Genomic DNA, 11,558 nt, shown 5'->3' on the forward strand with positions numbered 1-11,558 from the left:
AGCTAGGACTAACAAGTTACCAGTTTCGCAGTTAATGTCCTCGTTGTCCTTAGCACCTCAGTCAGCTGCTGAGGTGTGGCTGGAAACAGCCCTGGGCTCTGTGGGGAGGTGGCAGCCTATGCTGCTTGTGGTCATCAGCTAATTCTTGGTGATGCTCTTTTCCAATTCTCATCTTTTTTTTTTTTCCTTCCATGTTTTTTATTCCTTTTCATGTAAGGTTTCTTTTGGGGGTTGTTTTTTTATTTAACTTTTTTCCTCTTGTATCTTTGAGCTGCTAGCTGTGACTATCTTAATTATTATACTTCTCCCTGGATTTTCATTTTTCTTACCTTGTGTCATTTTAGCTGAAATAGTTTCCCACAGCTTAGTAAGTTGTTTTCATAACTGTGAGACAAGGTGACAGAGTTGTGCTGCACTAAACCAGCTTTGGGTCATGGATAGCTGAACTCCTGAGCCAGATTCCTACTAAATTCATAGTTCACCAATGCTAGATAATACTGTTTTCTGTCAGCTCACGTGTTTTTCAGTTGTGTATGTTGTGTGTACATGCTTACACCTAATAGGCAGAAATGGCAGCTGCATTTCCCACAAAAGAGGTATATTACTGCATGTGCAGTGGGCTGTTGGCAGCTATATCTTGGTGGCCGTTAACGGAGGCAACGTGGCAGAGGGCATGGCAGGAGCAGCAGTGCCCTCCAAAGGGCCCTGACCAGTGCTTGAAGCTGCAGCAGTACTGTGTTTTCCTAAGTAGTGACAGGGATGGGCCTCCAGGAGCAACACGTGTTTTATGGCTCTGTGTTTCAACTGTGTAAGCCATAGTCACCAAGGCAGGCTGAAAGACCATGGGCTGGGTCTTTACTTTTCCCATAAAATTTCTAACTAAACTGGCTATACCAGTGGTAGAGTAGTAGTATCTGTTGTAGCAAGGTTAGGCTCAAATCCAGTGAATTGGCTAACTGGGACATTATATCTTTGTATCCTCATGGTGTGGCATTTCAAACCAGCACAGGACAAATATAGCATCAGGTCCATGTTTGTGGTTTTCTGATGATGGTGGGGACACTGACCATGAGATGCTGAGAGTGATCAAAAAGGCAGTGGTAATGAGAGACACTGCCTAGCCATCTGCACTGGGCAACAGCTACGGGATTGAACTTCAGGGTGCTGCCAATGACCTGTTTCATGGATCACCTTTTCAGGGAGCCTTTATGAAAGGAAGCAATCCTTGCCTTCGTACTGAGTAATGCACAGGATCTGCGTCAAAATGTTGCCTTCTAATTTCTATTGCTGGTCTCTGGAACAGGAGACAGCATGTACTTCTATTTTACATCCACGTAAGAACAACAAAGCAAAAAAGAAAATTACCACAATTGAATCCACCCTCAGAAAGGCCAACTCTATAAACAAGGAAGTATGTCAAAAAGAAGAGACGAGTATTTATGGTCAGTGTATTTGACATATATATTGTTTTAGGTCATGCTATTGTAATTGCAGAGCAAATGCCTACCGAGAAGGACTTAGGAAAGGCTAAAACAAAGCTGATAAGGCTAAACAACAGCATGAGGGAGTTACGAGAAGAAAGAGGGTGTTGTTCAAAATGCTGGAGTCATGTCCAAATGAGGAACAGAGAAAGGATCTGGCTTTGCCAGATTAAATTGAGGGAGTGCAGCTCAAAAGACAGCAAAACTTTTGGTAAATTTGCAAACACATGCTGGGCAACAAGCCTTTCAGAAAAATCCATGAGCCTGGTAGATGGATCAGAGCTGAAAAGGAGACTCAGGGGAGTCTAGTGGATGGCTGGTTATATCTGGTAGACGTTATCACAGTAAAGACCTCTTGAGGTCCCCTGACATCCTGAACTGGCCTAACGTGCTTGCTGTCCCCAAAAGGGGCAGTCCCTTGCTTGTCTTGTCTCTCTCTTTTCCTTGCCTCATTCTAGCTAAACAGTCCCTCTCCCTTTTTTGTGCTGGCTTTTATATCTTCGGTTGGATGTGGTTCACCAAGGTGAACCAAGGGCTCCAGGACCTCTGGTGAGGCCGCGGGGAGCTATGTGTGCAAACTGGAAGGTGTCTCTAATCCTAAAATCCTCACTGAGTTTGGATGTATCCAGCTTTTCCAGAGTGTGGGTTATATTCTTGACTGAGAGCATATTTTCTTTTTTGGCTGGCCCTGTTTTTAAAGTTTCTTAAGGTCTTGGCAGTCAAGAGAAGCTCAGAGAGACACCTGAGCTTGCTGAAACAGCAGGAAGCTCCCGCAGCAGGAAGGATTCAGTAGGCTTACCCTTATCACAGCCAGTGCAAAATAAGAGTAGGTGAGACTGTGTAGCCAGATGATGTTGCGATGGGGTGAGGAAGCAACTGAGGTGAAAGAGGACCAGGAATTGAGACCATCTTCCTGCGACCATCAGGAAGCAAACTGAAAGACTGATGTGGCAGCCTGTGTAACTGCAGAGTCCTCTTTCCAAGTTAATTCTCTGCCAGTTTGTTGATCTGAATTGTCTTGCCAAGGGCTCCAGTAAGAGCCAGAGGTAATGCAGATGAAATACAGGGAGCATGTAGCTGGAAGAAGGTCCGTCTGCTTCAGCACAGAGCTGCCAGATCTGCATAGCCTCAGGTCACCATTGCACGATTCAGATCAGTGTAAGGAGATGTTTCTGCCAAAAGGAGTTTTCTCCAGATGCCTGTTCTGGCCCTTTTGCTGCTCCATCCCGTGTGTCAGGGTAAGTTGTGAAGTGATCGGGGTTAAAACTATTATGGCAAAGAAGTCTTTGCTGACCTCTTCTGCCTTGGTTGACCGTGAGAATGTTTACACTAGCAACAGTGCAGAGACTGGAGAAAGTCGCTGGGTTTGGAGAGAGTGCACACTCAGTCTTAAGGAGCAGTGTCAGTTTAAGGTGTTTACAAAAGCGATGGTGTTAGAACATTTTTGTGTGTATAAAACTTATAAATATACTTGCTCTTTCCCCTAGCCTGCTCGTGTGAGTAGTTTGGAATTGGTCAATTTGAAATCCAAGTCAACATGGCCTGAGATTTAAAACATTTATTGGTAAATTATTTTGATCTTTTTTTAGGCATATGAAGAATTGTTTTGGAGCTGTCAGATCAAATATCTGCGACAAGTCAGGAGGGACAATTATTGTGTACTAAGAGCAGTGCTTTTTCAGATATTCAGCCAAGGCATTCCTTTTCCATCATGGATGAAGGAGAGAGATATATTAAAGGTAAAATTAATTTCCTAAATATACATAATTCAGGTGACCTTGCACTGCAGAAGGAAGCTTTTCTCAATGTGAAAACTGATGTCTGCTGTAGAAGAGAATTGTTAACGAGAATTTAAAGAGAAGTTTTTCAAACTCTTTGAACCTTACTTAATTGAAAAAATGTCCCTGATCTAAACGCACTGAAGTGAACGTGAATCTAAATGGTAAAAAAACCCAAAGAGTGGATGGATAAATGTTACTGCTGCCCTGCTAGATGTCATTCCTTTAACACAAAAGGATATCTGAATCCTCCTCATCCACATCTGTGCAAAGTGTAGTGGCTTGCTTGGGAGCTGCTGAGCGTGTTGCTGGAGCAACAGGAATCCTGCCCTGGGCTCCAGGAGCTCTGGCGAGGCAGTGGGGAGGTATAGGTGCTGCCTGTGGGAACATGTGTGCAAACTGGAAGGTGTCTCTAATCCTAAATGCCTCGCTGAGTTTGGATGTATCCAGCTTTTCCAGAGTGTGGGTTATATTCTTGACTGAGAGCATATTTTCTTTTTTGGCTGGCCCTGTTTTTAAAGTTTTTTAAGGTCTTGGCAGTCAAATGCAGCCTCCTTCTTAACATTTCAGTTGTTCTGAAGCTGAACTGTACCACCAGAGGATAGAACCACATCATAATTAAAATGTGTGTAGACAAGTTTATATAACTTTATAATCTACTTCGTATTATGGTTATGATTTCTACTTAATTAGTTTGGGTTTTTGTTTTGTTTTTTGTTTGTTTGTTTTTTTTTTTCCCCCCAGCTCCCTGAAAAGCTTTTGTATTCTCAAGGTTGCAACTGGATTCAGCAATACAGTTTCGGGCCAGAAAGATACACAGGTCCCAGTGTCTTTGGTAAATTGCGCAAATGTATGGAGACATTAAAGGCCAATGTGAGTATGTAGGAGGTGGTTGGGGGAAATAAAGCACCAACAAGTGGGTTGAGACTGAGTTAGGGAACTGCTCCTGGTTGCATATTTCTATGGCAGTCAGCCTCCCATCCAGGTTCAGGGAGCTGAGCTGCTGGGCAGGCCATGGCCTCTCCTGCAGAGGAATCTCATTTTTGGGGTTCTACTAGGTTAGGTCCTCAGGATCCCCCTGAAAGTTAGGGAGGCCATCCTCCCACACAGCTGTTACTGTGTGACTAGTTGCCCTTGCTGTCAAGTGGCTCCTGCAGTACCTCATTGTTCTGTTTAAAAATAACAATATGCTGTATGAGATCCTCCCGGATTCCCTCCCCAAATGGGAGGGAACAAATAAACAATGCATTTTCTATTCAAACTATTGTCTTTCCTTTGCTCCCCTCTCCATGAAACATTGTATTTATCCAGTTTTACTATAATTTTTCTCTATAACCTGAAGCACTTGATTACAACGTCCTGTCAAGCCTCACTGCCCCCTCTACGCAGCATATCCAGATTGTCTACACTCCCAACCAGGACTATAACTCTTATTTAAAACTTGGGCAGTTTTAGTAGCCCCAAGCCTTCTGAAACAGTGATGAAATATCGGCCTGACAAGACCTCGCACCTTCCTTGAGCTCCTCTGGGGTTTCTGCGTGTCTGCAGTTACGTGAGCTCTGGATGGCTCCCATCTACTTTGCCACAAGCTGTCCCCAGCACACCACCACCCTGTCCTCCCCATCTTCCTCCTGCCAGGCATTTGGTTTGTATGCTCTCCTGGGTCACAGTCACCAAGTGGATACTGGTATTTGCTGGACTCCAGGGTTTTGTCCGAGATTAGGTTGACCCGCTTCTCTGCAGGCATCCATTATCCCGTATATTAGATCGTAAACAGTTGTTTTTAATTCTACAGTACACCTTACAGTTCTGGGATGTCTTACCACAGCCACAACAGCATATTTTACTGGTACGCATTTAAGCTAGTTCCTTTTATGTGGCCCTGTGTATGCAAGCCACACTGATAATAGGGTTTAAAACCTAGTAATTGCTACTTGAAGAAAAACAACAAACCACAAATAGACTATCTAGCTCTCAAAACAAAGTGTTAGTAATAAAAAGAGGGAATTACAATAGAGATCTGGTCCTTGTCCCTTGCCTGCAACTTTGCTGTGCCACAGTGTCAACTGCCTGTCTTCTTGAGATGTGCCTGGTGGTTCTCGCATACAGTTATTTGTTCTGGTGGCTCTTTGCACTTGCCAGTGCTAGGCTTTTGTTTTTACCTTGTTAAAGTTCTTTGCAAGTTTGATGTTCATCTCTTAGCATGAAGTTTCAAGTCAGCCTGGTGAACAAATCCATACAATTAACAAATTGTTGCAGAACAACTGTGTTGTGCATTATACTGTTATTTGGCATGAGGTCTAGCTCTCAGCTTCATTTTATTTTTATAAAGATGCTGTTTGGCCAGTGAGATGGATTTTTGCCTGTTTTCACTAACAGGATTCTCTGCTGCCTTTTCCAGCTCCGTTTTCATCTTGCAGGCTGCTGCCTGCAGATGCTGTTGTACCTGGGCCATGTTGGTGAATAGGCGCTTTACACTTAGGACAGGCTTTTCACTTAGGTAGTAGAGGTCCTCTTGCAAAAGGGCATTAGTAGTTCACCCACTTGGTCTCATTTTTAACCTGTAAGGAAGGTCTTCAGGAATGGAGGAAGTGATGAGGGATCTGGTTTTCGATTTGGTATTCATGGGTAAGTTAGATTTTTTTCTTTTTTTTTTTTAGTTGCAATGCACAGTTTATGGCCACTTCAACATACAAATGATACAAGCACAGGATTAACCGGAATTCATTTGAATCCCAGTCATTGATACTGGCAATTGTTCCTGTTTTGGAATCTTTCATATTAAATAGAATTCCTAGTAATTTGATTAATATTCTTCTGTGTGCTTTTTAGTGGACTGAAATAAGTGCTACTAAAGATCACGAAGAAAGAGGAAACATGTGTAATACACTCTTTTCTGATGAGAGCAAGGAGCACAAACTGTATGAGGCCATAAAATTCATCATGCTGTATGAAGTTGTTGAAGCCTACGAGCAGATAAAGAACAGGGAAGAACCTATACACAACCTTTTTAGCCTTCTCCTTGCTCGTGATTCTTCATCTGACCCTTTGAGTTTCATGATGAATCATCTGAACTCCATAGGTGACTCTATTTGCCTAGACCAGGTAATGATATAAACGAAAAATAAATCACAAAAGTTATTCCATCTCTGATGTGATTAAGTGGATGTATCATACATCATGTGTGATAGCTGGTCTATTTTTTTTATTTATATGGGATGTGGGGAGGTGGATTGAGGACAGGCATTTATCTTCCAGGAAGAAAACCTGTAGTAGAGTAAAATGGGGGGGACAGTTTTCTGCTGGGCCAGAAATAAATGCTGAATGGTATCAATGAGATAGTTTAGAGCAATGATACCTTTGATATGTAAAGTAATCTTAGATTACGCAGATTTGACCTGTTGTTTCACTTTTCCTGTCTGTTCCACCATGCCAAACCCTCTATCATCACTGTTTTTCCCCCTCTCTTTGGTTGCCATTAGATCTAATGCCTGTTAAGAGTAAGTAATGAGAACTCTATTATTTGTTCTCCTTTTATATAAGATTTTTTTTTAATTTTATATTTAGTGAGGAGTTAAGTACTGACATCCGTACTGCCACTCTGCAAATAGTTTCACTTTCCATTGGGTGACTTTTTTTTTTTATAATCAATTTCAGTTATCAAGTCAACTGTTAGATGTTGGAGTCACCTTCAGGAGCAGTTTGATTATAACTGGATATGTTCTGCTCTGTCTGCCTATGCCCAAGGATATGAGCTTTTTCCAAAGTATTTTTACAGATTCAACAATCCTTTGCAAGAAGTGTCAATGAAGGCGCCAGTTCTCAAGTTTTATATACGTGAAGTACAAATAAATGTTTTCCCTTTTACCATTATATTTTTCTCATGTAGCAAGTGATCACAAGGTGGCAGGCTTCCCATTTTTCAAGGTGTATCAGTCTTTTAATAACTGCTGATCCCTTCGTGCTCCCCACTAAGCTGGGTGAGCTGGCTTTGGGAGCAGTTTGTGTGTTGTGTCCGGTGGAAGAGGGACGTTTCCAAAGTGTCAAGTGTTAACAAGAATATCCTCTACATGCAAAAGAGCAGTGGAAGGACTGTTGGAACATTGAGGATACCCTCAAACATTTAATTTTCTTCACTTACAGAAGGGCCCCTGTTATTCCTTGTCTACTGTTTGAAGCTATGTGACCTGCCTTAACTTGGATTATCTTCAGTTTAGTTTTCTAAGTCTAGAAATAAATGTCTTACAGACTTCTTTCATCTTTAGGTTGAACTGTGTCTTCTTGGATACTTACTTGAAGTAAAGATAAGAGTTTACAGACTGCATAGGTTTGATACTGAGGAATTTCAAGTAAACTATCCAGATGAATACCGAAGGGAATGGAATGAGATTTCTCTCCTGACAGAGGATGACCACTACTATCACATCCCCCGTTTCAGAACCTGAAGGACCAGTGACTTCTCTTTTCTTTTGTATAATACAGTGAGTGACCAGTTCCAGTGAATTAGATTTCTAATTGGCAGCAGTAAGATTTTGAGAATGCTTGTTAATGATTACAAAATTATTTATGGGCTTATTGTGTAAACATTTTGCTTTCCCATTACAGCTCAATTCACCACCAGTCAGCCATAAAAACCATGAAATATTTTGCTGTACTGTCTGGGGGAAAATGTCATATGTGAGTGTCATCAGTCAAAAAAGATTGGACTGCATGACAAAGGCAGCAAAGGTAATGCTGGGTTTTGCATTGCTAGCCTAAGGGTTTACTCTGACATCTCTGGATCGGTTAAATCAAGTTCCTGAAGCAATTACTGCCTTTCCCTTGTCTGTCTCTAGCTAGGGAGGATGAATCACAGAGGAAGCAACTCTGGGGTCCTGCAGTTTATACTCCAGGCTATTAAACTTGCATTTTCTTGGGGCTACCTAGATTCGGAGGATGTAAACTGGGGCCTCTGTGTAGCTGCTTCAAATCACATGTGGCTTGCCCCGTTGCTGGAACACCTCCCTCCAGGGATGGGCAGAGCAAGCAGCTGTGGGCTGTACTCGGGCACTTGAAATTAAACTGTCTGTACTCAGTGCTGGTATCTGAAGGTGAAGAAGTGTTAAACAGGGTGAAAGAACCCCAACACACACATACAAGAATACTGTGCCAGATGAACAGAAGATCTACTTTATAACTGAGGAAACTACACAAGCTTTCCCACACCTAAAATGGGCAATATTAATGCAGCCTAAGGAAGAGAAGGCTCCAGGGAGACGTTATTGCAGTCTTCCAGTACGTAAAGGAGGCTTCTAAGAAAGATGTGGACAGACTTTTTAGCAGGGCCTGCTGCAATAGGTCAAGGGGTAATGGTTTTAAACTGAAAGAGGTAGTTTTAGACTAGAGATAAGGAGGAAATTTTTCACAGTGAGGGTGGTGAAACACTGGAAGAGGTTGCCCAGAGAGGTGGTAGATGCCCCATCCCTGGAAATGTTCAAGGTCAGGTTGGACGGGGCTCTGAGCAACCTGGTCTAGTTGAAGATGTCCCTGCTCACTGTAGGGAGCTTGGACTGGGTAACCTTTAAAGGTCCCTTCCAACCCAAACTATTATATGATTCTATGATAATTAATAAGTAACATGCAATAGAGTTTGACTCAGCAGATGTCAGTGGTTTTTGTCAACTTTTGTATCCTTTAAGGGCTGTTTTCAACATTACCTGCCAAGAGATACCAATATATGCTTTGCAATTCATCTGAGAAAGCTATGCACAGAATACATTCACAAACACTGCCTTTTCAGAAAACATTAATTCTCTATGCATTATGTGCATTTAGCAGTGTGTGTACATGTTATATCCTCTGTTATATCCTCTTTACTTAAGATTGCTACCTTTAGTTTAGACCTCAGTGTTTGAAGAAGTCTGTCCAAAACAACTAAATGAGATTTACTTTGTTACATGCAACATTTTGCCCCGTTCTGTTTTCTAAAAGAATCAATTTTCTTTTGATTCTTTCTAAAATGTTCTTAATTTGAAGAAATACTTAAATGATATAGCAGATCTTGCAAAATATTTGTGAAAAGTTTACAATCCCATAAACATGTGGTTGTATTGATAGAGACGGGTCTTAATTTGAACAAATACTTAAATGATATAGCAGATCTTGCAAAATATTTGTGAAAAGTTTACAATCCCATAAACATGTGGTTGTATTGATAGAAGTGGGGGTTTATTAAGAAGCAGAGCCTTTCCTTTCTGTATGCTAGAGCTATGGGGACAGGCAGGTTTAACTCCTGCAGTAGAAAATACGAGCTGATAACAAAAATGTGAACAGGGCCTGCAGGAGCTAAAGCAGTTGTATGAAGTAACTAAATGGTAATGCTTTGTGCACGGAGTGCACGGAGACTGCTCAGTTCCTTTGTGTAAAGGAAAGCAATTTTATCCCTTACAGTCCTTTTATTTGTATGTATATGTGTATATATATTTATAAACACAAACACCTGAGTTCTGTATTGTAACAGTTTTGTTTCCTGAAGGTTTTTCTGAGTTCAGTTTTGTTCAATAATTCATAGTTTTTAATTAAGAAGGCTTGATACCTGTAGTAATTTCATCTCATTTAAACCTGCATATCAAATACTTTATTGATTAAAAGAAACTTTTTTCACTGAATAATATAATTTGCCTACTTTAGATTTGATTCTGCTCTGCATGGGGAAACGTTTCCAGGCCTGAGAGTAGAGTATTGCTATCTATTTCGCATCAACAGCAACATTTACAGCTATCAGTAAACTTGTCTATATTTTATTCTTGTTTTGGTACAAGCAGACATACCAAAAAAAGGATGTATTTTTATAGGGGGCTTTTTAGTGGTTTGTGTATTATTTATGAATAGGAATACAGCATTACAGCTGTTAATGAAAAAGCTAAATTGTCAAAATTGTACATTTTTGTAATCTTGAGCATATTAATAGAAGGGGGTTAATAAAGATGTAACACGGACAGTGGAATTATCTCGCCAGTTTGGATGTCTGCCTCTGAACTAGGTCACCTTGGGCTCTCTGCCTTGTCCGTGGAGGGCAGTGGCATGCAGTCAGTCAGAGGAGCGGGTCTCTGGAGGGGTCTGCTTCTCCTCACTGACTGTAGTGGGAGCTGGCAGTGATCAGCATGAATCTCTCTGCTCTAGACGTCTCAAGTCAGGTGAGATTAATTTTGTCCCAAGAATCCAGAAAGGATAGGTTGAAACAGATCTGCTGGCTTATCAGATGCCGGAGGTGCTAGCCAAATCATGACAGAAACAGAAAGAGCATGTGAAGAAAGAGGAACTTCAGGTGAGGATAATTGCAAGTCTTGGAGCTAAACGCGGAGAGCGCTCTACGCAGGGTTTTGAGAAACACTGAGACAGGTCTGGGGCTGCACTGAGTTTCAGTCAGGTTCTCTGATAATATATTTTATGTATGTATAAAGCAAAAATACGTATTTTTACATATAAAGAAATATATGTATGTACATATGTGTGTGGTATAAAAAAAAGTACATGAAAAAGAAAACAATCCTCAATAAAGTGCATCTGGAACCAACTGGTACTATGGAAGTGGCAGGTGTTGCAGCATCTTTTCCAATCAGTGGCACAGACAAGCTAGCTGTACAGACCTAGAAGCATGCAGGCACTACCGTTGTTTTGTTTTGTTTTTTTTAAATGCAGTGTTGTAGGCAGCTGAAGTTTCAAGTCAGGATGTGTTTATTATATTGCTGCTAGTGTAGCAAGAGAAAGACGACACAATGAAACCTCAGTAGTGGGCTTGGATTTTTCCCCAAACTTGAAAATGTGTGTTAAGAATGTAACAGAGCAGCTGAAGAAATTTCTATCTTTGATTATAATGGGGGAAAAACGACCTTGTTTTTGAATGTCATCTTTTTAAAAACTGCATCTCAAAAAATGTATGAACCATGATCCATTTTTCATGTTAACTCCAAAGCAAAATACTGGCAATCTCGATTCTTCTACCCTAATACTGAAATTGCTTCTTGATTAGATTGTGGCTACTAAGTTGAAGCGAATTAAAAAACACCCAGTGTAGTTGTTTGTTGCCGGCAAGTCTGCCTGCTTCATCTCAGGGTATTGAGTTTAATGTCTAGGAAGTAGTTTTCAAAAGCAGTCTGTAATTTGCCTAAAGCACAGGTTTAAGGAATTTGTATGACATCAAATTAGTTTAGTTGTCCAGAAAAATAAAAGATACGTACATTTTTTTTCAAAGCATAGAAAATGCCCGTATAGGTTTTTTTTGCCAGTAGCTGGATTTCATGCTCCCTCTATACTTCAG

General features: G+C 41.0%; 1 protein-coding gene across 1 annotated transcript in view; it reads left to right on the top strand.

Moving 5' to 3' along the window:
- The window catches only part of FAM105A (family with sequence similarity 105, member A), a 9,045-nt gene extending 1,179 nt beyond the window's left edge, over positions 1–7,866 (top strand). Inside the window, exons 4-7 of the mRNA XM_010282807.1 lie at positions 3,071–3,220; positions 4,004–4,132; positions 6,092–6,364; positions 7,525–7,866. Coding sequence (XP_010281109.1) covers positions 3,071–3,220; positions 4,004–4,132; positions 6,092–6,364; positions 7,525–7,704 — 732 coding nt within the window. The 3' untranslated portion in view covers positions 7,705–7,866. The remainder of the gene's footprint in view (positions 1–3,070; positions 3,221–4,003; positions 4,133–6,091; positions 6,365–7,524) is intronic.
- The last annotated feature ends 3,692 nt before the right edge of the window (positions 7,867–11,558 follow it).

Source organism: Phaethon lepturus, unplaced genomic scaffold (assembly GCF_000687285.1).
Source record: "Phaethon lepturus isolate BGI_N335 unplaced genomic scaffold, ASM68728v1 scaffold10382, whole genome shotgun sequence".
NCBI lineage: Eukaryota > Metazoa > Chordata > Aves > Phaethontiformes > Phaethontidae > Phaethon > Phaethon lepturus.